Source organism: Clupea harengus, chromosome 23 (assembly GCF_900700415.2).
Source record: "Clupea harengus chromosome 23, Ch_v2.0.2, whole genome shotgun sequence".
In the NCBI taxonomy this organism is placed as follows: Eukaryota; Metazoa; Chordata; class Actinopteri; order Clupeiformes; family Clupeidae; genus Clupea; species Clupea harengus.
Genome location: NC_045174.1, coordinates 10,812,260 through 10,838,762, shown reverse-complemented (window position 1 = coordinate 10,838,762; position 26,503 = coordinate 10,812,260). Strand labels below are relative to the sequence as shown.

The 26,503-nt window shown below is 43.1% G+C and overlaps 3 protein-coding genes across 6 annotated transcripts; 2 read left to right on the top strand and 1 right to left on the bottom strand.

The window, feature by feature from the left end:
* Positions 1–1,380: 1,380 nt before the first annotated feature.
* On the bottom strand, positions 1,381–5,417 carry LOC105888908 (glucose-induced degradation protein 4 homolog). The gene is made up of 6 exons (XM_012814672.3): positions 4,994–5,417; positions 4,423–4,482; positions 4,085–4,192; positions 3,471–3,572; positions 3,153–3,283; positions 1,381–2,692 (listed from the first exon to the last, which is right to left on the bottom strand). Exons 1-6 carry the CDS (start codon positions 5,144–5,146, stop codon positions 2,629–2,631), a joined length of 618 nt encoding a protein of 205 aa, XP_012670126.1. The 5' UTR covers positions 5,147–5,417; the 3' UTR covers positions 1,381–2,628.
* Positions 5,418–5,650: 233 nt separating this feature from the next.
* atpaf2 (ATP synthase mitochondrial F1 complex assembly factor 2) lies at positions 5,651–8,987 on the top strand. 2 transcript variants are annotated; one of them, XM_031561434.2, is made up of 8 exons: positions 5,651–6,371; positions 6,546–6,590; positions 6,760–6,908; positions 7,007–7,104; positions 7,368–7,448; positions 7,744–7,856; positions 8,243–8,358; positions 8,745–8,987. In XM_031561434.2, exons 1-8 carry the CDS (start codon positions 6,221–6,223, stop codon positions 8,898–8,900), a joined length of 909 nt encoding a protein of 302 aa, XP_031417294.1. In that variant the 5' UTR covers positions 5,651–6,220; the 3' UTR covers positions 8,901–8,987. The 2 variants fall into 2 exon arrangements, with proteins under 2 accessions (XP_031417294.1, XP_012670134.1); XM_012814680.3 differs by having other exon boundaries at positions 5,875–6,371; positions 8,763–8,987.
* Positions 8,988–9,616: 629 nt separating this feature from the next.
* tom1l2 (target of myb1 like 2 membrane trafficking protein) lies at positions 9,617–24,932 on the top strand. 3 transcript variants are annotated; one of them, XM_031560762.1, is made up of 16 exons: positions 9,617–9,726; positions 10,666–10,750; positions 11,010–11,088; positions 11,332–11,481; positions 12,179–12,313; positions 12,664–12,843; positions 13,207–13,323; positions 13,891–14,024; positions 14,284–14,332; positions 14,735–14,743; positions 16,231–16,444; positions 16,766–16,877; positions 18,582–18,657; positions 19,804–19,857; positions 20,875–20,911; positions 21,203–24,932. In XM_031560762.1, the coding sequence occupies exons 1-16, from the start codon at positions 9,675–9,677 to the stop codon at positions 21,355–21,357; spliced, it is 1,638 nt and encodes a 545-aa protein (XP_031416622.1). In that variant the 5' UTR covers positions 9,617–9,674; the 3' UTR covers positions 21,358–24,932. The 3 variants fall into 3 exon arrangements, with proteins under 3 accessions (XP_031416622.1, XP_012670067.2, XP_031416623.1); XM_012814613.2 differs by lacking the exon at positions 14,735–14,743; XM_031560763.1 differs by lacking the exon at positions 19,804–19,857.
* Positions 24,933–26,503: the final 1,571 nt, after the last annotated feature.

Genomic DNA, 26,503 nt, shown 5'->3' with positions numbered 1-26,503 from the left:
TTGCGTGTTTGGCTGCGCGTCACGTTCCTGGCACCAGCCTCACCTCCCTTTGCAGAGAAGCGATGCCAGCACATGCCTCCACATCACGTTTCAGGTAGATGGGGATGTGCTCAAGCATGTGCAAACCCAGAGGTGATACTCATGAGCTGCTCTATTGGGGAAAGCTAATGGTGAATAAATTAAGAAATAATTTTTGCTCTTACGGGCAGTGACAGGTTTTTAAACTTCAAACGATGTGAAACATTTCCTGAACAGTCGCTATTGCAATTTCTTTATCCCATTAGCTGTGGAGCTACTTCCACAGTAACCAAAATATGTTTACTTTTGTGAAACTCAAACTATGTATTGTATTTGTGAACTATGTAATATATACTATGTAATATATACTTTCTCTCTGTGAGGACAGTGACATTCAGGCCAAGACCGTGTCTCCATCCTAAGGCGTCATCACAGATCGGCTGATTCCACCGAGACATAAATCATGTTCTTGAGTCAGTGGAATCATACTCAGTCTCATCGCATGTCAGAAACAATAATAAAAGAACAATACACGGTTGACAGTTTCCCTCATATGTTTAGGTATCGTTTATCAGGTATTATTTTCATTTCTCAATGTTCTCAATAGTTCTCACACTCTCACTGGTATCATCTTTCCTAAGATAAAATGTCACAAGATCAAGCATTCACCAAACACATACCAATGGGTTAAAGTTTCTGAACTAGCTTGCTTTCTTTCCCATTCATCATCACCTGGTTCTACTTCATGACTAGAGAGCCCTCTTGTGTCTGATTTTTTTTAACGCCCCTGGTCTCTCCATTCCTTATTTCTCTTACTCTCCATGTTGGCAGGCCTATCACGACTAACTGAACCCCCTTCAGTGTGTACTAAAGTGACTGTACGACGACAAAGGAGTATCTCTGGCATGGCCTTGTCTGGTGATAGACTTTGGCTCCAACAGACAAAATTCAAACATTTGTTACACTCAGATGGCCTTTCTATACTAGTGTGGGCTATGAAAGGACACACAATCTGTATGCTTCATTATCTGTTTACAGTCCCACCGTGAGATACAGCACAACTTTTGCTATGAAGTTGAAGTTGCTATGATGTTGTAGCTCAAACCAGATATGTGGTCAGGCAGTGACCATCCCTGATTACACTTTTGTGTAAACAGGAGCTGCAGGAAGAGAGCTTAGGATAATAAAGAAAGCCCATTACGCTCACATTCACCCACCACAGACACCAAACATGAACACAACACCCTGTGTTTAGATATCGTTTACTCCATATAGCTTTTTTGTTTGTTCTTTCTCTCTCATTCTTTGCCACACCACAACTCTTGCATCAAGCTCACACAACACACACACACACACACATTCTTTTTTTATCATTTGGAGAGAGTTTTAATAACATGGCACCTTTTGTAGGATAAGCTCAGTGGCAAAGTGGTGCCTCCAAAGGCAAGTAGACAAAATATCTCTTTCCGTGTGAGTAAAGGTAAGACATTTGAGTACTACTCTTTACATAATAAAATCTTGCTGTGAAGTATCTATGAAACTCTTTGACATGGAGGCAGAAAGCTACTGCTATGTTGCATAGTTAGAAATGTTAGGAGATGTGAATATTTTTCCATGTTTTTTTGTTTGTTTTTGAACGGAGTAAGGGGGAAACTGAGAAGGAGCCGTGAGCCGAGTTAAGGTGTCATGAAAAGCACAATGTCATTGGCTTGTAGCAGCTACACAACAGCATCTCTCAACTACATCGCAGAACCCACACCTACTTGCCTCCAAATATCTTACACCATCTCGATTTCTCTGTTTCTCTTTTTCTCTCTTGTTCACACTCGCTCACACACACACACAAACGCATGCACATAACTGATCTTGTATAATCAGTCAGAGCTCACGCCACAAATTAGTCATTGTCTCTCTTGCATAATCGTGCAAACACAATAATGAGTCCTTAGCAAAAAAGCAATACTGTCAAATATCAATGAAACCACTAAACCTCCTTCTTTCCTGACAATCCTTAATATAATCAATCAATCTCTATCTCTAGAGGCATTGTAGCCCAACAGGCACACAGGATCATGGGACAATAATCAGTGTGCCAAATCAGTCTTTCTCATCAAGCTAAAAAGTAAATAAAAGTCCACTCCAGCCACTGGCAAAGTTTGAGGCAACCCCCCGGCCTCTTGTTTCTGTTGAAAAGTCCATGAGCACAAGCCACAGCGATGAAAAGTTTTCCAGAAAGAAAATCAGCTTTAGCTTAAAAAAAAACAAAAAAACAACCAAACATAAAAATAAAAAAAACAAACATTTAAAACCACACGAGGAAGCAGTCACACGTGGCGCCACCTGTTGCCCGTCCCCAGTGCCAGGGAGAGAAAGAGACGCTGCAGATCAGAGCTCCACACTGGCACGCTTCCACAAACAGCCCGACTGTCTGTCTGTCAGTCGGTGGGCCTGTCAGTCTGCCGTCCCCTACATAAAAAACAGTCTCAGGCGGCGCACTGCCATGCTGCATTGGGTAGCTAAAATTCCAGTCCCTTTTCCTCCGCCTCGCCAAGAGTCACTTAAAGGCCGGAGCCTCAAGTCAGTCTGTGCTGGAGGAGCCCGGGGCCGGGGTCACCGGAACTCATAAATGGCCGCACTGTGTTCGGGGACGTGGGTGAGGTTCAGTGACTGATACCTGTGGCCAAAAAAACAGAAACAATGTAAATGTTGCAAGCAGGTGAGAGATCACTATAAATGTAAAGCATTTCCATCGCTGTAACTAGATTTATTTTTGTGGATATACCAATAATGCCCTCCTTCACCTTAACATTAAAATGAATGCAACATCTGCACTATATTGAGCATGCTTGGAATATATTTCTCCATATATGTTCGCACAAAATGGAACATGGACAGTCAGTCTTATTTAAATAAATGTTCATAGTAAAACTGTTTATGCTGAATACTACTTGTTATGAATATGCACCAGTGTACCCAGCACCCCCCCCCCCCCAAAAAAAATCACATTTAAACAATCTACTTGTTTCCAATGATCCAGTTGATGAATCCCAACAATTATCATGGTGACCCTGATCACTTTAGCAAACTGTGCAAAGTCTAGTCGGTCTCCAGAGCAACATAAAAACCCCACTCACCATTCTGAACTTCTGTGGTAGTAGTAACCCTCTATGGTGGCTGTGGATTTCTGGAAGCAGATGTAGTAGAAGCCAGCAAATGAGGCACCACTGATGTCTTTGATTGTGTGATCTGGAACCAGGAACTGTTCCTGCAAACGGGATGTGTAAGACAAGCAGGTATTAAGACATGACTGCTTCTATGCACCATTGCGAACAGCGGCATTGTCATAAGATGGCAGTGCTAAACAGTAAGGGGACAGATTAAGCACATATTCCAGATTTCCTACTTAGCATTTGAAATAATGAATGCAGAGTCCTTTGAAGCTTCATCCTCACCTTCCATCTCATGAAGATGTAGTCGCTATTCTTGAGCTCCTCATAGTCAAAGTCATCCGAGTTGAAGGTTTTTGCATACTGGTAAAAGGCTTGGAACTTGCCCTGATAAGGGTAGAGATTTTTTATGGAACAATTGTAAAAGGACATTTACATTACATACAAGTTAGGTACAATCCAAGCAAATAGCAGATAAGGAAAAAACATTGGAAGCAAAGCAAAGCAGCCTGGAAAAATATGAGCCATTTCATAGGACGTTCCACAGAATGTTTCAAAGGAAAACCAAATAAAATTGAAACATAATGACGATGTAATTGTTGTGCAGATATGCACAAATCATGTATGTATATGTATAAATGTATATTTTTCTTTTTTTTTTCTTTTACGTCTCCTCTACACTCTACTTTACTATCACTTTCCCCTTTAACACAACCTCAAATCTGCTATTTGTAACTGTGCAGTATTGTGATTCCAAAAGTCAAGACCAAGAATCATGACCATTAGTTGCAAAACTTCTATGTATATAAATGTAACCCTAGCTAAATGTGTGAGACACGTTACCTGGTACTACTATGTTGTAGTAATTATCTCTGCTCCAAGGCAACCAGCGTTCTTACCCAGTGTTTCCGGTCTACATCTTCATCAGCATCCCATTTCCGTGTCAGAAATGGACGCTTCATACTGATGATCTCCCCAGCAAAGAATGTTGTCAGCATTGGGTACTCCTGCATGACATAGAGGTGATCAGTATTCATGTGTAGACATGTAGCAGCTTTGTAAGAAGTATTTGTTAAATAGAACCACCGGCAGAACAAATCACTGTGGTCAATAAAGAGCAGGCTCAATCGTGTATGATGACTAGTAATATCAATGACCACTCAAGCTAACACCTTATCACCATAATATATTTCTAAACTGTGATGTCATGGCTAACACTACTTATCTTCTAGCCTACCTCTGTTAGTCCTTTTATCTTCAGGTACCCGCATAAATAAGAATCTTCTATGGTAACATGCTGAAAGAGAAATCAGAAATCAACATTGGTTACGGCCGTGTAATAGTATTTCTATGTTGTGCTACTGGTAGTATCTCATGCGGTAATGTTCAGTATGACAGTAATGTTCGTTGCTGTACTTGGGGGAGAAAGAACAAGATTTTGGTCTGAATTAAAGTTATCAAACGTCAATGAGTCAGTAAAGTGGAATATCTGCTCAACGTGCAATTGCATTTCATAAACCCCTGTCAACGCAGCTGTCAAAATTGAATGTACCATGTCTGATGTGAGACACCTAACCCCTATTAAATTGCGCGAAAGAAAAGTTACCGACAGAGGCAGGTACACGAGTTAACATTTGACACCAAGGAGAAGCTGGTTCATGGATTTCCCTGCTGTCAAATTTCGTCTGGTTGGTGCTAAGTGCTGAGCAGACATGACATTCCATAATGTCAGTGTGCGCTCTGGCATAAGCTATCCTAGCAAAACAACGCAAGGGTAGGCTTTTTGCTAATGGAAAGATCAACGTTACCTGTAAAACAACCTCAACGTCATAGGAATTCCCTTTGCTCTTCTGATATCCACGGAATTTGGAACCGCTGTACAGTAGCGATGTAATTACACCGGGTTGTTGTGTGTTGATAGGGGGAGGAGGGATAAGCGAGGCCGAGGACATGAAGGCCATGGAGGTGTTGCTAGAGTGGCCAGCACAGACCGGCTTTACAGGCAGGACACAAAACACCAGCCGCTATAGTTACGCGTCCAGTTGATGTTGAGGATTACCGCACTCTGAAGGACTAAGAAAGATCTTACCAATACAAAATTCAACTAAATTATGCGGTTTGTTCACCAAGTTACGTAGTCCCGAGTTGGGAAATGGGCGAACCCCAACGCAACGCCATAAGGCAGCATGTATCTTCCTTATTAGACGAAGGAGTTCACTGCTTCAAAGAATTCGCTCTTGATTGGTTTATTTTCCGAAATGCTTCTTGGGAACTCTAGGTACTGTAGTTTTTTTTGCCACTGTCACGCTATCTGTCAAATATATTTAGACAGTTCTGGGATGTTGTTGTCATTGTGTTTACCAGAAACTGTACACCCAATAATTCTGAGCATTGTTGTTCATTACTTAACAATTAATTGAGTTTTTTTTTTTTTTTTTTAACATACTTTTTATTGGAGAGGTTTTTTTTTTTTTTTAAAGATGATAGTTGTCCTTATTTGTGATTCGGTTTTAAGGAATTAAAAATAAACAGAATAGAAATATCTCCCAATATGGGTTTAATTTATTGAAATATTATATGAATTAAAAAACGATCTAAAAGAAACTCCTATTTTAAAATGCCAAATTTCGTTGAGGTCCCCGTGAATTGTAAAATGAACTGCTACATTAACTACAGTTCCCATGTTCAAGCTATGATGTCAAGTTGACACGCTTTCATATCCGGAAGGTCACAAGCATGGCTTCTCGGAGGTGACTGTTGGTGCACACTACTTGTGAATGCAATGTTGTTGTCAGGTTTTTTCGTTCAGTATTTAAATTAAGTCAAGTGGTATTTTGTGATTTACCGTGAGCGCTCACAGCACAGAAATGCTTAATTGAACTCTCCGATAGTTTCTGGTCAGGAAATTGGCCAGCTAAATAGCACAAACTGGCTAGCTAGCTACGCGGTGCTGCAAGGGCAATTGAAACAAAGTTAGCTTGCAAGCTAGCTGCAGTATCTCCTGTGTTAGTTCATTCTCATAGTAAATCTCTTTTATGCATTATTGCATTATGCTGCGAAGTCTTGTTGCATTGCATTGTCGGATCGGCCAAACAGTTCTGCCCCGTCAACGACATCATATTCAGCGACACCAGAGTCTGATCCCCTACCTGCAGAATGCAAAATGCTCTGGCTCGGCAATAACAGGTAATCTAACATGAGTCCACAAATTACCAGCTGAAAGATAGAGGATGCATATCATATTTGATTAAAACATACACAAACGAGAGCAATTTGAGCTGTTTAGCAATACAAACACGCAGCAATGGATCTGACTTCTGTGCACTTTTACATACACTTTCATATTCCTACTATCCACAGAGCGGAGGAAATTCTACAAAGATGTCAGTATTTCTCAAGGCGAAGGTAAGTACAGTAACGTCCAAGGAAATGATAGTGTCATTCAAATGAGGAATATATTACAGTCAAATCATGTAAGGGCAGGATAAAATGCAGCTGATGGGGAACATTAGTAAATACTGTTGTCTCAGACTCTGTTCTGTTTGTATTTCTTCTGCATTGGCCCTGCCCTCAGGTGGCTTGTATGAGATCAGTCTAGACCGGCGGAAGCTGAAAACCCCAGGAGGCAAACTCTTCACTGTACCAAATGAAGCCCTTGCAATAGCTGTGGCAACAGAGTGGGATGCTCAAAAGGATACACTCAAGTTCTACACCATGCACTTGGTAAGGCCGATCAACACGGGCACATATGATATGTGGTTTACATTCTGTAATGCACCTTCTCTGCTGCATGCTTCATTGTTAGTGCTGTTTTTTTATAGACAACTCTGTGTAACACAGCCTTGGACAACCCTACCCATCGTGACAAAGACCAGATGATCACAGCAGCCCTGAAGTTCCTGGAGACAGACACTATATGGTAAATTCAGATTCAGTGTTTGGTCTTTTATTCCAAATGAATAATACAAAAAAATTGTATACAGGAGATGTTAAGTTCCTTCTGCATTTAACATCTCGTCATCAGTTCCTTTGTAATAAAACATTCAAAATGTCAATGTTTTGACCTGGGTTTAGCATTAAGGACTGATATGCTATGTGTTGATACAACCTGAGAGGAGGCATGATGTTACCTGTGTTGATATATGAACATGTATTGGGCTGGTTTCTGTTGCTGTCATTTAGCTACAGAGTTGAGGAACCTTCATCCCTGGTTGAGCTTCAGAAACATGAATGGGACCCAGCCATGGAGTGGATTGAGAAGCGGTAAACCATTTTTTGTCCTGTAATTGACAGTGGCTTTGGCATGTTGTAAATATAAGCATAGACCATTACATATTCCTGTTGTTTATCATCTTTCAACAACAACAACAACAACAAAAAAGAAAAGAAAAAGAAACTCTCAACCAGCCTTATTTGAAATGTATTGACCTGCATAAGGTCAGCATATGGAAAAGATTGTCTGAATTGATCACTCTCATTAAAAATGTAAGAGTAGTCAATCAAAATGTGTCTTCCAAATTGACCTTGATAAATATAAAATTATGTTTTGTCATTTTAGCTATAATGTAGTTATTGGTTCATCGTCAAATATATTGGGTCCAGAAATCCCACAGGAGACGAACGACACTTTCCGTCAGCATCTCAGCTCCTATAACTTCTGGGCATTGACAGGTTGGTTCAGCTCCCCAATGAATTGCACTGACATTAATATGCCATATGAGGGCGCAATAATAACTGTGAAGAATGTCCATGTTGTCAGTTCGTGCACACCCAGTGAGTTTGTGTTATTTCAACCATATAAGATAAATGCATATCGTAACGGTGTTAATTATCGGACGGCGTGTGTTATCGGCAAACGTTCGCGTTGTCATGTTAACCCATTATTAAACTGAGCATATCGATTGTTGATCCATTATTAAATTTAGCATTTTGATTGTTTATCAGAATGGCCGATGTTTGACACTGTCCGATAACTGACATAGCTACGCTAATTGTTTACTCTGACTTTCCAAATTACATTATGGAGATAAATATAATTACTTTTATGCCACTTATAGGCCTGGAATATGTGATCACCCAGCTGAAGTCTGTAATCTTATCCTTTGGGTTGATTGACCGACACCTGACAGTGGAGCAGGCAGTACTCCTGTCACGCTTGGAAGAGGAGTATCAGGTATTCTTTTTTTTACTAGATGCTGAAGGATCAAAAGTGAAATTGATGTTATGCTCCCTTAAATGCATGACTGTTGTTTACTATTCATCATTTATTTGGCTCTGTTCTTCGAGACCTTTCTGTTTATAACCCTTGAATTTAAGCAAACAGGTTAACATCAATGTATATATATTGCTTTTTTCATTTACTCAGGGATATTTATTTATCTATTTATTAATTGTTATTTATTATTATTTAGCTGTGGCAGTTAATGTCCACAGCAACTTAAGTTTTTAGCTGTCTGTTGTTGCCTCTACTGTCTCGTTGTTTTTGTGACAAATAAAGTACTTTGTGACAAATAAAGTACTTTGAACTTTTGAACTTTAACATGTAACATGTCCTCACAGTTCCCCTCTGCTCCACAGATCCAGTACTGGGGCAATGTGGAATGGGCGCACGATTATGACATGTATGAGCTGCGAGCGCGCACGGCTGCCGGCGCGCTGTTCGTCCACTTGGCTTCTGAGAGCTCCACAGTCAAACGCAAACTCCTACAGGACTGAGCTTCCCCATGCTTTGCTGTGGGTTGAAATACAAACAGAACTGTAATGGCAGATATTGTAAATAAAGTGAGTTGGTTCAAAAAGTGATATAGTCCTGTTGCAATGTTGTAGTCTTTCATTTGTTACCGTTCTTCTGTTTAATAGAATAGTACTAGTTGAGAAATGTTTTTGTCTTTTGTCCTGCAGTATTTGCAAAACAGAGGAATTCATCATTTTAAAAGAATGAGAAGTTTTGGAGATGTTCACCCATGTTTTGGATCATAACACAGTGGCAGAACATTTCCAGTTTACAGCCATAACAGTGTTTTCCTAAAAACAAATAATGTTTGTTTAAGACTACTGAAAGGGGTTCTCTTAAGACAAATATTAACTTTGCTTTTCAATGTTAATTTGCACTCCCAGACACGTTTAAAGGGGAGTAAGGGAGTGCAACATTTTGTAAAGAGGTGTGTCCAAAATGAAATGCAATAAAATGGTATCTTATCAGAAATGATAACACACCCAGAGTGATATATCCAAAAAATAAAAGATAAACGACCTGTATTTTCAATGTAAAATATGCCTTCCTGTCACTTCATCTAAGTGGGCCACATACACTGCATTTGAGGGGTGGGGGGGGAGTAGTTGTGATATTATCCACCGGTGTTAGTCGTGATTGACATAAGAACAACCTAATCGTGGCGAATTTCACAAAATTCTATCCAATCAAGGTCTCATAGGGGCGTGGCCCTACTGTTTTCTTCATTCTGGACCGTGAGTTGGTTTGTTGTCAAGATGGAGTTCTTACTGGGAAACCCATATAGCACTCCGGTGGGCCAGTGTATTGGTATGTTTTTGTTATACACCATTTAAATTAAATCCCACTGTAATGGCACGGTGTTACATAACCAATGTGCTTTTTTGCTATCTAAAGGTCCAGCACTTAATTAGCTTGTTGAGCTGCCCAGATACCCTTAACTGACACTAGCTTAGCTAGCTAGCTGGTTAGCAATCCAGCTATGTCTATTTAACGTTAACATTATGTTTCCGTCGCCACTGAGGCTATACAATTTTGGTTCCATGTGGATAAGTACATGTATGCATTGTTCGGCTTGATGTTGAAAGAAATACATTTTGACGCTTGCATGTAAGCAACCCAGCAAGTTAGGCTAAACGAAGGTGCCAGTGAAAGACCTAACAGCAAGCCAGATAGCTCACTAGCTTGCCAACGATAAAATATTTGCCAGCTCATGTTTGCCTGCTAACATTAGCAATTGGCTAATATCAGTGATCGCAGTCTTACATGCGCCAACTCTTGGCGTGTTGACGTTATTTATGAAATGTATGCAGACCAAATAGGCTGGTGTTTGATGACAAAGGAGGATACGCGTACGTTTCTCCAGCTGTACGTGGTGTAGAATGTTTAGCTCATCCTTGTGAAATGCTAACTTGTTGTTACGATTGATGTTTAACGCGATGCGTTGATATTTCACCGCTAGATTTAAACCCAATGATTCTGTCTTCAACTAGATTGTCATGACTAACGTTACACGTAGGAATAAGTGCCAATGGTGCCCATCTGGCTACGAAGCTATAATAAACACTGTAACGCTTATGTTACTAGTTGTTGGCATAATAGCTCTTTCTGCCTGGTGCCTGAGCTGGCGAAGGTATTTTATCTTTCCTTCACCTTGAACGAAAGGTTGTGTAAATATTGTGCAAATGACTCATGGCAAAACCTTGACCAGTCCTAAAAGCCATGAATTGTGTTGTCTTTTCATGACAGAAAAGGCCACGGACGGGTCTCTTCAGAGTGAGGATTGGACACTGAACATGGAAATATGTGACATCATCAATGAAACAGAGGACGGGTGAGTAACACGATTGGAACAGCAAATGAAATGAAGACGAACTTATCCTATTTTGGTCATATAATATTGGTTTTATTTGTCTGGGTTAGTTGCCCTTTATTCTTGTGCTAAAGCTACCTTGATAAGAGTGGATTCCATAAAAACTAAGAACAAAGGTATCCTTCACACCATTGCTTGGTCTCCTGGCTGCATGATAAACATTTACTCATGCAAGATAACTTATTCTGTCTGGTTTTGATATTTCCTTGTGGTTTTGCAGCCCAAAGGATGCCATGAGGGCTGTTAAAAAGAGGCTGAATGGGAACAAAAACTACAGAGAGGTGATGCTGACCTTAACGGTATGTTCATAATGGGGAAAATCATAATTTTTTCTATGTTTAGCATTTTTCATACAAAGGATAGTCATATGTTTGTATTCACATAATAATGTCCAGTTTGGCCCCTGCACAACACAAGTGGTTTTGGGTAATATTTCATTGAGACTGAATTTTATAGTATCACTATCATTTTAAGGACTCATAAGAACAGAGCCCCAAAGCGTTGCATTTTCTTAATGTGTCATTTTCCTTTTTTTTTGGCAGGTCCTTGAGACATGTGTCAAGAACTGTGGTTATCGTTTCCATGCCCTTGTCACAACACGTGACTTCATTGATGGTGTCCTCGTGAAAATTATTTCACCTAAAAACAACCCTCCTACCATTGTGCAAGACAAAGTGCTCGCTCTCGTTCAGGTACTCCATCACTCATGCATCTGCTTGTAACAGTATAGATTGCCAGTTGGCAGCTTGTCTCTTAATGAGCCACCAATGGCTACTATAGGTTTGGATTCTGGGTCAGTGAAAGAAAGGAAGCGTTAGAAGAGTAGCAGTGAGAGCATCCATTTGGATTGGCTGCTTGTTTGTCACCCGAGGCCCCTGTAGCCTAGGGGACTGTGAACGTCTCTGTGCCCTGGGCAGGTCTGCCTACCACGGCCACAGTGAGCTCAGGTTACCTGCTGCTGCTCGACTTACCTGGGGCACAGGCTCAGGTGCGCTCAAATCGGCTGCATCTGATGCCTGATGCTTAGGTAGTCACTCAAGGACGGCCAAGGCCCTACAGGCTCATAGAAGAGACTTTGCTGGTATTGCTTATCTTGCCTCCGTCATTGCTGTTGCTGAAAACATGGAAGGCGCCAATACAGTCTTGGCCATTGCACTTCTTTTGTGCAGTGCCTGTAATTTAGGCTCACTTGGTAAGTGATTTGTGAAAGGTTACCTAGTAAATGCTATGTAATCACATGGCGATATGACCTTTTATAACATGATGTGTGAAAGACAACTCCCTTGGTTTATAGTTACAAGGCTGCTTCCAGGAGCGTTCTAGCCACTTCCTGTCTTGTTGTAGCCACTTCCTTTCGTTGCTTATTTGCTGGTCCGTTCTGTGCCACAGGCTTGGGCAGATGCGTTCAGGAGTAGTCCTGACCTGACAGGCGTGGTCCACGTCTATGAGGAGCTGAAGAGGAAAGGCATAGAGTTCCCCATGTCAGAGATGGAGTCCCTGTCTCCCATCCACACACCAGTGCGGGTAGGACGTCATGCTTCATCGTAGCCTCATAACAAGACTAGCTGTTGTCACGAAACTTCAGACTTGCATATTGTTGGACATAACTTCTGTGCTGTTTATAATGAAAGCCACTCAGAAATGCAGTAGTATATTGACAGTAATTTATTTGATGTCTTGCATATTTTAAGAAAAAACAATTGTTCAAGCAAAAGCACTTTGTTAAAAAAATACAAATAATAAACATGTAACGCAGCCTTTTTTGCTGACAAATGCTGCAAAGTTGTAATGAGTTTTTGTGGCGAAATAGCCCGGGCGCCAGTATAAATCACAGAGGTTGTGCCGTTCCCCTCATTTGTCCCGTCCTTCAAAAGCCTCTGACTGCACCTGAGGGGGACCAATTACTGCAGAAGTACAGCAGCCCTCCGCAGCCCAAACCTCAGCCAGTCACTGGCACCGCTCCCCCCTTCAGCGCCCCCCCGCCGGCACAATCCGCCCCACAGATCCCCCCCAACCTCGCCGTGGCCGGACCCATCAACCCCAACGCCGAACAGGTACACCCACGTCTGTCAGGAAACCTCTGTGTGGAAGGTGGGATGAGGATCAGATAATCTGTGCTATTGTGTTACCTGTGTGTAATGGCATGCTTTACATGAGAAGGATTCTGTGTAGGCTGTAATCATCTTTTTAATGAAGAGTATTTGATTCCATCATGTTGTGTTGCCTGCTTTCTGAAACCTATTGTAATTGCTGGACTCCTCCTGTAATGAAAGAGGATTTTAATCAGCGATTGAGTGATTGAGATATGCCATTAAAAATAGATTATGCAATTTGTCCTGCCAGTGTCTGAGACATGCTCGACATGGTAAAGTACACAGAGTCTGGGCTTCAACCCTGGTTGTGTTCATCCCCTGCAGATTTGTCGGCTGCGCAGTGAGCTGGACATCGTGCGCGGGAACATTAAGGTGATGTCGGAGATGCTGACTGAGATGGTGCCGGGACAGGAAGACCCCTCTGACCACGAGCTTCTGCAGGTGACACTCAGATGAAATGAAATGAAACGAAGCGTAAATGTTGACCTACTTGTCGTCTTCTTGCCTGTACTAAAGCATTCATCAGATGAACAGAGGTGTAGATGGGTTTAACCTGGGTTGTAGTAGCCATCTTGCTTTTAAGCAATCGGATCTAGTAAAGATTAAGAAGAGCTCTTTAATCAGAAGAATGCTGTCTGCAATCCCCTGTTTTATCCACAAGAGGGAGCAACACTGCTGCCATAAGCCACCGATGCACTAGCCAGTCTAATAATGCTTTGGCTGAAGTCAGTTTTATAACAATACAAATAATAATAATATATGTAACGGGATAAGGTTGTGAAGGTACTTATTGTCTATAACACGATTATACTGTATCATAGTAATAACAGCTGGAGAGATGGGGGGGGGGGGGGTAATTCAGTTCTTATACCTTATGAGTTGGACAGAGTCTTATGTTCTCTCTGTCTGTCTGTCTGTCTGTCTGTCTGTCTGTCTGTCTGTCTGTCTGTCTGTCTGTCTGTCTGTCTGTCTGTCTGTCTGTCTGTCTGTCTGTCTGTGCTTTGTCAGGAGCTGAACCGCACATGCAGGGCCATGCAACAGAGGATCGTGGAGCTCATCTCGCGCGTGGCCAATGAGGAGGTGACCGAAGAGCTGCTGCACGTCAACGACGACCTCAACAACATCTTCCTCAGATACGAAAGGTAGCAGCCCTGCCTGGAAGACAAGAACATACATACACACAGACAAGTGCATTTAAACAGCACTTTAGAATCATGTCAGCATGTGTCTGCAGTTTGTCATGGTTATATTTAAACTAAAGTAGATGCATGCTTTGTGTAGTCGTGACTGTAATATTAAGAAAGCGATGTAAATGGGGACATATGAGTTTACAAGTTCAAAAATATACTGTATTGTACAATTTATGTCTAACTAATGTTTTTGTTGTGTCTTCTGTGTCAGATATGAGCGGTTCCGGTCAGGCCGGTCGGCCCAGGGAATCAACAACGGAGTAAGTGGGAGTTTCTTTAGTCCTGTGGCTCTCGAAGGGGAGCCATAGAACCACTCCAGCATCACTTCCTTCTATCTGTTGTCTGTCAGCTCATGGTCATGTAAGTCAGTGCACGGGCTTTAGGGGAGCAGCATCCAATGCCATGGGTTCACTGTTTCTTTGCTGTCAGCCCTCCTCACGCCCATCATGACGACTTTTGAGTATCCTCTCATGACTGTTGCCTTTTGGATGTCAGCATTGTGAAGTTAATGTCCGTGCCACGTACAGGGCTTCCCCTAGGCATGCTGTGAATATTCATAGTCTTTCTTTTTTTTTTGTATCCTTTTTTTTTTTCTTCCCTTCTGTGTTTTTCGATTTGTTTTCATTTTGTTTTTCTTGTCATTTGTGTTTCTTTATTGCTAGCTGAGGCAGGCAAGTATGAGCGTCACCGGCAGCAGTGTATGCTTTGACATGAGCGGAGTGTCAGGGCGATGTCGAAACATGACTGACTGGCGTATGGACACACCACCCAGGCCTCGCCCCGTCTCCATACAGCATGTTTTGACCATGAACCCCCCCACCCCATGTGTATGGCTATGTGAGGCCGACGTCTGGTCCTGTCTCCTCCACCCCCTCCTTGTCCAACCTCCTGCACCTTTAATGTTATCATGCTGCCTGAGATCCTAACACCCCCCCCACACCCCCCATGTTGCCCCATCCCTCTGTTACCCCTCTCTTGTTCTCCACCTCCATCACCTCATTCTCCACCCAACTGAATGTGTAGCAGCTAACTGAAGCACTGTTGCTAGTTTCACCTCGTTGCTCCTTGTTCTCTAAAACCCCCCCACAAGACACTTAGTGGTGAGGCTCAGCTGTTCTACGAACAGCTTTAAAATGAGCGACTGGAAACGGCAGGCATGAAGGAGCCTTAACGAGCTCAGGCTCGTGCACTCCAGTGAACCTGCTCCCTCAGTCCCGGTCTAGCCTGCTCGCACATTTGGTCGCCGTTGTTCACCTCCTCTGCTCTCACATTTGGCTGAGGGGTTTCCCCTCTGCCAAATTTAACAGCAGACACCATCCCTAAGTACATGCCTGCATTGAGCACTCATCCAGAATTGCACCACAGATGGGCCTTTCTGGACATTTAGGAAATGTATGGTATTTTTGTCTGTGTGTGTGTGTTAGCGGCCAGGCAAATTACAGCCCCCCCCCCCACCCCTTCAGTTTATATGAAGTTCTTTTGTATGTTCACATTCTTCTTGTGGACTGAAAGTATAGGCTGCCATATGTGCTGTAAACACAGAGATAACCCAACTACAAAAGGGCCTGCAGAAGGTCCTTGGCTGGAGAGCTTATTTTCTCCGGAGCAAAAAAGGATGAAGGAAAAAGAAAAACACCCACAGAAGACCAAAGCTCTTTTTGAAGGTTGGCCTTCTGCTGCTTCACTGCCATCCGGAAAGTGATCGAGTATCTTTTCCCGAGCGAAGCGACATTTAGCTGCATCTTTTTTGTTGTTTGTAAGGAAAAGAAGAGGCACACATCTTACCAAAATATGTTAGGTCCTTTTTTAAGTGAGGCCAAATGTTGTAGTTAATAATTTTTTGTTGTTTATTTCAAGCTCTGACTTTTTATTTGGGTGTTTTGAGAGGCAAGGACTGTAGGTACCCCCACCCCACCCCACCCCACCCAACACCAAAAGAAAAGAAAAAAAGTTTGATCTTAATTTGTCAATATGCGTCATCTCCCCGTCTGTTTCTTTTTTAAGCTTTATATTTTTAATTGGATGAAAGGTAAATCTCTTCCAGTATATGAAGAGTGTAGAACGACCAGCATCTTCTCTGAAATGGACACCCAATCAAATGTCTGCCAGCATCAAGTCGTCACACCTAAATGCAGATCTTGCGTGCGCACCTCCCTAGGTTCTCAGTGAGGCCACAGAGGACAACCTCATAGACCTGGGCCCTGGCTCTCCTGCTGTGGTTACCCCCATGGTCAGCGCCACGCCGCCCTCCAGCCTGCCCTCCAGCATTCCCGCCAGCCTGCCTGCCAGCCTGCCTACCAGCCTGCCCGCCTCGGTGGCCCCTGTCCGCTCCGCCTCCCCAGCCTCCCTTGCTTCAAAGCTGGCAACGCTAGGTGAGTCTGACCACCTCTTCCTCCACCCCCTGCCCCCATACCAGTTAATGTCTTTTGAGTCCTGGATGAGAAAGCAGAGGCTCCTGTGATAGTTTGGCCACTGCCTCCAGAGCATCGCAGATGTCCAATAGATCTGTAAACACTAGAGCAGACATGAGTAAGGTCTGGATAATATTCAGGATGCCAAAGTGCAGTGTGTGTTCGCCATAAAAAAATCATGATAGACCTGCAACAAACCATTGCTTGCGGTAGAGTGAGGCACTTGGTATCAGGAACCTTCGGCTAGCTAATCTCTCTCTCTCTCTCTCTCTCTCTCTCCAGATGTGGGTGGAGACAGTGTGAGTGGCACGCTCAGTGCCCTCATCCAACCGCAGGACGACTTTGACATGTTTGCCCAGACCAGGACTGGCGCTGCGCCTGAGCAGCGCAAGAAGTAACAACTCCCTTCCTTTTGCTCTCCCTGTCCTCCTCTTGTTGTTTGCAATTTAAATCCTTTTTAAATCCTTTTAAATGATGGTGTCCAGTTACCCTATACGTAGTTAAATCAGAACTCATCATTACAACAAGGTGGTATTCCGCAAAGGATAACAGTAATCTCTGAATGAATGGGCTGAGAGAAACCCAGAATGGCACTCTATAGCCCGTGACATACCAGGTCGACGGTTAAAAAGTACACTCTACAAGACTAAATGACTGGTAAACAAGAAATGACGCAGAGCGTCTCAAAAACAAATGTGTCGGTTTAGAGTGTTTATGGTGTTCCTGTTTATGAATGCAGATGCTCAAAGTAACTGTAACTCGCCTTTGCACTCAAACACAGCTGTAAATAAGATCACAGAACGCACATGCTAGTTGGCCTTTGGCTGTGTCGGCTGTGTGTTCAAGTGCATCTTTTTGGCCCAGAGACTACAGCTGGCCTCCGTCGCCGCTGTGTCGCTGGCGTGTCTCTGGCTCTAGTTATGTGCAAGTTTAGCAGATGGCTTTTTCCCTAAGTAGAATTGCTTTAATGGTGTGTGATGATGCATTGATTGGTTGTGTATCGTCACTTTAAGATATTTGGTATAGGCTATGTTCTCATATTTTGACCTTTTACCAAGATGATAAATGAGAGGACCATTTTTGCTGTGTATGTCTAGGACGTAGACTAGTTGAAGTGGTATGAACCTGATCGTACTAAAGAATGTCCACCAAATGTTGCACTAAACGAAATGCAGCTGTGTCTTGGTTGAGAAAAGGAGTGCAACAGGTATAGCTATACTAGGAATGACTGATGTGTAAGTTACACCTGAACCAGACTGATTTGTGGACTATCCTTTCAGTGGACGGTAGGTCGATGTGTCAATAAATCTTAGAATAAACCACACACTCACTAACTTAAATGCGTTTTTTTGCCCCCTAGACGAGAATCTAGCCTTCAAGATCTTTAGGTTTCTATCAATAACTAAACCTGGATGTTTCTTGCCTGGTATGCATGTATTGTGTAGGCTAATGTTTCAGTATCTTAAGAGTGAACAAGTTCAAACATACGTTCAAGAGATGCAAGATCGGCATCCCGCATTTAGTTTTCTTTTTCTCCTCTGCCCCCGACTCAGGTTGCCTTCCCACCATAGCCTTAGCCATAACCATAGCCTAATACTTGCATGGTTAATGCCACACCATAGTGTCTCAGTTCTCCCTGATCCTGTAAAGGTGTATGATTATGATCCAGGCAGTTGGCTGCATGTGAATCCAGTGGAGATAATTTTTTCTTAGCCAGCAGGTGGTGCAGACTTGCCAGTACCACCTCCACCCAGCCAGCATGCATCCTCCTGCTCCCATCACAGTCTACAACTTTCATACACGCTTACTGCCACAACAACAACTACCATAGCAGTGCACTCGTGTTTTCACTTCCCCGCAGACAATTCCTCCATTTCGGGGTCATGGGAACTCGTATGTATCTGAGTGTCAGAATGAAACTGGCTTCATTTCAAGCTGCAGATCCATCCCTGCTAATTAATGCGTTATAGCTTTGGGGGCCGATGAGTGCAGGATGTTGACTGGTGTGTGTGTGTGTGTGTGTGTGTGTGTGTGTGTGTGTGTGTGTGTGTGTGTGTGTGTGTGCTCTCTTTTAACCGGATGTTGTTCTCCCGACCAGCCCGCCGTTTGAAGACCCCCAGGCCGCCGACGAGCCGCCCCCCACTCTGGAGGTTAGACAACAGACGCAGGCCGGGGTGAGTGCACTCACATATGCTGGGGAAAATCTGTTTCCCTTTTTGTGCTAAAAGAGTGCGTGCGTGCGTGCGTGCGTGCGTGTGCGCGTGTGCGTGCGTGCGTGTGTGTGCGCACTGTATGTGAGTGCCTACCATGGGTGTGCTGTGTGCTTTGAGCCTGTATTCAATCAGATGCGCTGGGCTGCAATTGCGCCGTTAGCAGCCGTGCCGGTAGCACTGTGCCCTGATCAGTGTGCAGCAGCCGAGGTGCTACACTGATTGTACCCACTTAGAGCAGCTTCCAGAGGCGGGCTTGATTGAATGCAAGTGGCTGGTGCAGTTGTTTTGCACTGATCCTGAGACTGCATGCTCTGGTAGTTTCTGCTTTATCTCTGCTGCCTGGATGCTAATGGGCTGATGACAGAACCCAGTCTCTAGCAAAGAAGTTCAAATGGTGTCTATTAGGAACAGTAGTCAGGAAATGCTGTTTGTTGGAGCTCACAGGGCATTTGCCACGCATGTATGAAATATGAAAAAGGTAAATTCATTTCTCTGGCGTGCAAAGTGCCGGCATGGAATTCTGATGAAAATCCACTGCTGGTTGCTGGACTCCCTCTGTAATAGTCACCCAAAGCCTTATGAATGCTGTCTTCTGCATTGGCTCACTCTTGCTGATTGACTGCATGGCAGAAGGGCTTTATATGCTCTGTAGTGGTTTTGCCTTAGGTTTAAGCAGTAGACAGGTCAAGCTTTAGTAGCTAAAAGGTGGTGGTGATGAGTGTGTGTGGTCTAATACCTGCATTTCACCTGAGAAGCTGCATGTTCCCTCATCCAAGCATGGCCAGTAATCTTTGGGTTTTTGTGTTGTTATTTTGGTTCTTTTCTCCAGAACAAATTTCACAAACATCTTTTCCTCTATTTTGTTGCCACCATGGTCAGTTCTGCATGAAGCATTGAAAAACATCCTTTTGAGTTTGTGTGTGTGTGTATTTACCATGGGTCATTATATCCGTCAGTATCTCAAAATGTATGTTTTAAAATTGATTTTGCGATTTGTTTTTGTTTTTGTTTTTGTTTTGTTTTCCCTTGTTTTTCGGGGGGCTGTTGTTGTGTGGTGCCCGGGGCCACGTGCGCGCCTGTGTGTGTGTGCGTGGCTTTGCTCCACAGGTTGCACAGTCCTCTGTCATGGATGACATAGAGGAGTGGCTCTGTACCGACGTGGTGAGAATTATTTCCGTTGATTTTTGTTTTTCTTTCTCTCCTGTTTGTAACACATTTTCCATTTCCCCTTATCTTCCCCTTTTTGGCATCATATTCACCAAGCCCTCCCAATTAACCTGGTTTTCCCCAGATCTCTCATTTAATACTCTCATTAAATCAGGTGTTCTGTCTGTCTCCCACTCACTAATTGGCACTAAGTGGATTTCGGGGCAGTTAATTAATATGCACGGTGGATGGTTCTTCCGGAATGGTCTCCTTTTCCTTTTTGCAATAGTATAACAATCTGCTCTCATGTAGGCTAGTAACATAGGCCTAAGATAAGGTGGTAATTGCTGCAGAGATCGGATGCATGTAGTTCCTCGGCCAAGGCCCTAACTTGGTCTTAGATTAACTGCTGTCAAAATGGTGCTTCTCTATACTGACCTACTTACAGCGCTGTAGATTTGCTCTAATCCAGTGTAGTGCATATAATCCTGACACAGAACTCAGTTTGCTGCTCTTAACAACTAACATGATCTTGCCAAATAGTGAGACAAAGAAGTATTTAACTGTCGGAGCCTGAAATGTACGCCAGCCATCTGAGGAGAGGAGAAAGAGACTTTGAAGACTAGACTGAAGAAGAAAACTTGCTTGACTGCCTAATCCTCTTTTATAATCTGGTTATGGCCTTAATTTCCGCATTCTTTTTGGGCAATGTTGTGTGAAGTTTTGAAAATGAATCTCAGTAGTATCAGTGAGAAATGGGAACAGGTATGCTCTGTACAAATCCATAGATATGGGAACTAGCAGTTTCTACTTAATTCGGACTGTTGAAGTTTGAAGTGTCAAGAGCCAAAGTGGGATTCTGGGGTGTGTTTGGTGTAATTTGGATCTCATCGTGTTTCCCTCTCTGAGTTCTGCATCTGTCTTTGGTGTGTGAACATCTGATGAGATTCACATTGCCCACTACAGTGGGACTCGTGTGTGTGCGTTTTGATTGTAATATTCTCTTTTTCTTTTGCCTGTGCCTGTCTGAAGAGAGGAGACGAAGCTGAGGAAGGTGTGACCAGTGAAGGTAATTATTTAGCACAATTCTCCCCTTTTTGGTTGAACTTGGACTTCTGAGAGTAAATCTAGTCTAAACTAGGGCTTTCCATAATTTGCATCTGTCATAAGATTTTGTATCTCATGGAATGTTATTTAACCAGTAAGGAGATTACTTTGACGCAGACACAGAAAGACTTCACATGAAAAAAAAAAAAAACTAAGAAAGTGACATTTCCTTTTGCAATGTTTTGAGCACCCTCACTGAACACACTCTTCTGTGCTGTAACTGCTAATCTGATCCACCGACCCATCTCCACAGAGTTTGACAAGTTCCTGGAGGAGCGGGCCAAGGCAGCGGAGATGGTGCCCACCTTACCGTCTCCCCCTGGTGGCGACCTCCCCTCGGTGGCGAGCTCCACCCCAAGTGCCGGCAAGAAAGCCGAGCGGCCGGCGGACGCCCTGTTTACCATGTAGACGCCCCTCCGCCGCTCCTCCCCTCGGCCCCCAGCGCCGCTCGGCAAACCCGGTCGACATAGCGTTAGGTCTTGCTCCAATATACCACCATCCCACCCCACAGGCCTCCACCCTCTCGCTGACTCCATGTGCTACCCCCCACTATCCACAAGTTGACCATCCCTGCTGCTGCCTCCACTCACACTACCGGTTATTGGACTACTTTTGGCTACTTTACCATGAAGGGAACCCACAGACATTTTCATACCAAGGTTGTTTTTTTCCATACGGTTTCAAAGATGCTCCATTGATCTCCCGTTGATTGATGCCTGCGAAATGCAAGTGGAACAAGGTTCCACGTGATGTTGAGAGTTTTACAGACCTTATTGTAGCAGAGCCGTTTTTATTTTTCATTTGTCCTTGAAGCAGTATTTGACTTGAACACATTTCTCAGCCTCCATCAAAGATGATGTCACTTGGCTCCTTTTAAACCTGCAGTGGGATATTTCTGAAAAGGGGAGTAAATGAGTGTAACCATGAAATTTAAAGATGCACACCTTCATTTATCTGTAGTAGCGCAATGAAATTCTGTATTTTCATCCCAGTTTATAAAAAAAAAATGTCATGTTCTGTTATTACAACACAGTTAGGTTAACAAGGTTACTCAACAAGAAAATTAGACCACTTCAAGTCGGTTCGGCATAATTATATGCGTTTATTTTTTATTTTTTCCAAAGGGCATACACCTGTACTTTTATCTGCATTTTAGCCGCATTTACAGTAGCTGTCTTTAAAAAGGGATTATGCACCATTATTTCATTGAATATTGCTTCAAGGTACACTTGACAGAGGCTGTCATACAGTCCATTGTATGTCTTTTGAAATGGAAGTGGCTTCAACCACCAGCTGACCATGTTGGCCACATCTCCTGTGCATGCCTTTATGGCTTCATCAGTCACTGCACTCTTACTCCCCACACAGAGAATGAGGGGAATTATATATGAGGTTTGTGTTAGGGGTTGTTGTACTCATTTAATCCCATGGTTGAGTTTCCCCTTTTCCATTGACATAGTTGTTCCGCAGTTTGTAACATCAGTAAACCCCTTCTAGTATAGCTTTGTAAGAAACTGGTTGCTGTGTTGGTCTGTGATTTGTAGAAACCTTTCATCATTTTGATTTTCACCCTTCCAGCTGTTTTTGAATAGGATCAATGGTTGGTGATGGTATCTGTAGTTGTAACTGGAAAACAAAATGTGTCATTCTGTCGTCTGACAAAATAAGGGAATACCATTGCAGGAGCAAAGGGAGATCAAGGTTGTTTTTGTTGTTGTTGTTGTTGTTGTTGTTGTCCCTCCCTCTTCTTTTGATACAGAAGTTATTCTGTTTAGATGTCATGGAATGGCTCCATGTGACTACATTACCTCACAGAAGCAGCTAATAATAAGGGACAAGAGGAGAGGGAGAGAGACACGTATATGCATGAGTTGCCTAGGTAACCCCTCTACATGTCGTAGTATGTACATACGGGATATTTAAGGTAAAGCTGTTTTAATGACCTCACCTAAGACATCTATGAGTTAATCAATGCACAATCGTTTTTTGAGTTGCATAACGTAGGAAAAACATGATCAGTATACTTTAATGGAGACCTTACCAGGGGTTTTGTGTGGTACAGAATGCTGTGCACTGAGACAATTATATTTATTGAAATGAGAGTGCTGGAACAATGGAGTATAACGCTAAGGGAATAGCATGTATTGCTAGCATGAGGAAGTTGCATTATTTGGTGCCGAGAAGCAGCTGAAATGCTGTAAGCTGAAGTCGTGTAGGGGGTCATAATTGGACTTGGACTCCCACACCTGTACACTGTAAAATATGTCAAATACTTTGGAAGGTCTAAGTGGCTAACCATTAAGGATCTACAGCTCCAACAGTTCCTTGCCCATGTGCAATGAGTTGAGTGTAACAGAACAAATGGACCAAACCATGCTATGTAACGTAGTTGGCTATTTGAATGTTCAGAAGACCAATTGGTGTGTTGGTATTTCCAGATATTCTACACTTTTAAATCCGGTTGAGTTGCTGCTTATGAACCTGTTGTAATTTTTGTGATTTGGTATGAGTCACTCGTTATTATTCAGGCATCTCTGCTGGGAATCCTTTCAAAACGGGGAGGCTTGTGTCGTCTAGGTGGCTTATTTGGCTGTTTTGGTTTGTGGAAATGGTCCAGAGAACCATGTCATCGAACACCGGAAGTCACTTAGATTGTGATTCTGCAGCTTTGGACGTGTCTCAGACTCTTGAGTGCATCAGGCAGATTCCTTGGTATATTTACTGAAGAAACTCTTCATTGAGTTTTGCTGAGGTGTTGGTCATTCAGTCATTCATTCTTGGTATATTCTGACACTATTGACAATTGGTTTATTTAGCTGCACAATCAGGGTTCTCAATAACCCTTGCTGGAATGTGCATATTACTCAGTTTTTGATCATATTTCTGCACTTTTTGTTGTTAGTTGATTTTAAAAGCAGGAAACTCTAAACAACTTACATTTTATGTTGTTCCCTCAGAAGGAAATAGTTGGTTGGGATATTGTAAAATGTGTCTTTAATTTGAGAATGTAGAAATAATTTATTTGCATTTTACTTTTGAATATTGTTATTATGGACTGTCCTTCAGTATGTATGTGTATGTATGTTTTCCTTTTGCTGGGCCCTGTCACTTTTCAATATGGAAATTTCTGAGCTTTTGTAAACCGTATACGTGGGCAGTTGGTTGTCACGTTTCTTTTCGTTTTTCATCTTTGCAACCCGTTTTGGCTAAATAATGCAATTCGTCCAGGCTGTCAGTGCTGGCTTTTACCTGACATGATCATCAAAAGCAAATCCCATGGCATTTCGGTCCACCTGAGGCCATGTACCGTATTTGTTTGGCTGGTCTGAACTCTGAGATTGCGTTGTCATTCCCCTCGTCTTCGCCTGCTAGTTCTGTTCAGCTGTACCTGCCAGAGCCCTTTTTTGTACTCGCCAGGCAACAGCCATCTGGTTTAAGAAGAGAGAGCCTCCACGTGCACTTGGGCACTTGTGTTCCAGTAATGAGCGGACGCTGCTCTTGGGGTGGGGGGGGGTGGGGGGTAAACTCAGTCAAGCTAGGAAGCTCATGTACCTCAACAAATAGTGGGTATTTTTTGTACTTCTGCTGTACGGGGGCTCCAGCACAGGCCATGGTCATAAAGAACTATGTGAGGTTAAAGAGGAACTGGGCTGCTGAATGTCATCATGTTAAACTTTCATAAAGGGATCTCTTTGACTGCGACTGTGTTGCACGTGCCGACCGCAACAGAGCTCCTCCACATGGACGGTCGGACGGTGGCGAGAGCTGTGGTTGGCAACGCAGCCGTCACTGAAGGTGTGTCTCTGTCTGTGTGTTTGTGTGTGTGTATCTGCGTGCGTGCGTGTGTGTGTGTGTGTGTGTGTGTGTGTGTGTGTGTGTGCGTGTGTATTTGTGTGTGTGCCCCCTCGCTGTTGCCTCAAGTTTCTCTCTACCGTTTGACTCATGCATGTGTTGAACTCCAATAAAACATTAGCAGATGCTGACCATTGTGTTACCTCTTGTCTTTGTTTGAGAATGTTTATGTTTGCGTCTGTCTTTTCCGCGAACCTACTACTGTGCTCTACATCAGGCCATAAAGGCAACATTCACTGACTTTCCTTCACGGTTTCCTCAGCAAACTTAGAACGACCATTGATGAAACCATTTGGAGTCGTCTCTCAGAACAAAGAGACATGGCCCTTTTAACTCCGTCCAGTAATGGACATGAAAAGGATAATTTCCCTCAGTGTGGAGTAGATGTGAATACGGAGCCACTATTCAATTCAATTCAATTCAATTCAATTTTATTTATATAGCGCCATAACAATACAATTATCTCTAGGCGCTTTACAGAGCCCAGAGCCTGAAACCCCCTTAGTGCAAGCACAATGGCAACACGGGCAAGAAAAAACTCCCTGTTAGTCAGGAAGGAACCTTAAGCAGAACCACGGCACATAAGGGGGAACCCATCTGCTTGAGGTCGGCCGGGTGGAGATAGGAAGGGGGGAAGGGGAGAGGGTTGTGTGGCAGAAGGGGAAGGGAAACAACAGGTGTTGTACATAGCCTGCATTTGGTAGATGTACATAATATATATACAGACATCCAGTGGTAAATACATGATACAGACAAGACCAGTTTAGTGGATATACACTGTGCTGATAGGGTTACTATTACAGGGGTAAGGGGAGTAGGAACAGAGAAACATGGCAATGGTGGCAATAATATATATTGTATATAAATGCTAGCATAGGGTATGAGGTAGAGTAAGTGTACGGCAGTGCAGTGGCGGTGGGTGCAATTGGTCGAGGGTTTCTGCAGGTAGACCGGGTAGAGAGACTACAGCAGCGTCCCATGGCGAAGATAGTCTAGATTAGGAGAGAAAGAAAAAGAACAGAGTGAGTGGGTTATTATAGGCATTAGCAATGTGATAAGAAAGGAGAGGGAGAGAGAGAGAGAGAGAGAGGCTGCCTGGCTGGGTGTATGGGGATTTTATTTAGTATTTAGTTGGCTGGTGACAGTCGCAATACGCGCCGTGTGCTGTACCCGGGATCTTCCGCACTCCTTCACGGTACAACATACGCTGTCTGTAGCCCAGTTATGTTGATTAGGGGGGTATTACATGTGTTTTAGATGTGTTTAGCTATTCTGGCATTTAGCATTTAGTTTGGTTTGGCATTTAGTTTGGTTTAGCATTAGTTATGTTTAGTTATGCTGCCATTTAGCAATTAGTCTGGTTTGGTACATGTGGAGATTTTAGTCGTAAGCTTTGTTAGGGTTGCAGGGTACAACATACGCTGTCTGTAGCCCAGTGATATACATTTTTTATTTATTTTTTTCTTTTATTTTTTTTTCTTATGTGTTCAGTTATGTCTAGTTATGCTTGCTGACTGGCTGGCCCAGCAGGTGATGGGTTTGTTGACGCAATTACTTATGGCTATAGGATGCACTAAAGAGGAATGTCTTTAGTCTTGATTTGAATATAGGTAGGGTGTCTGCATCTCGGATGGAGGCAGGGAGATTGTTCCAGAGGAGGGGGGCTCGGTAGCTAAAGGCTCTGCCTCCTACTGTAGTTTTT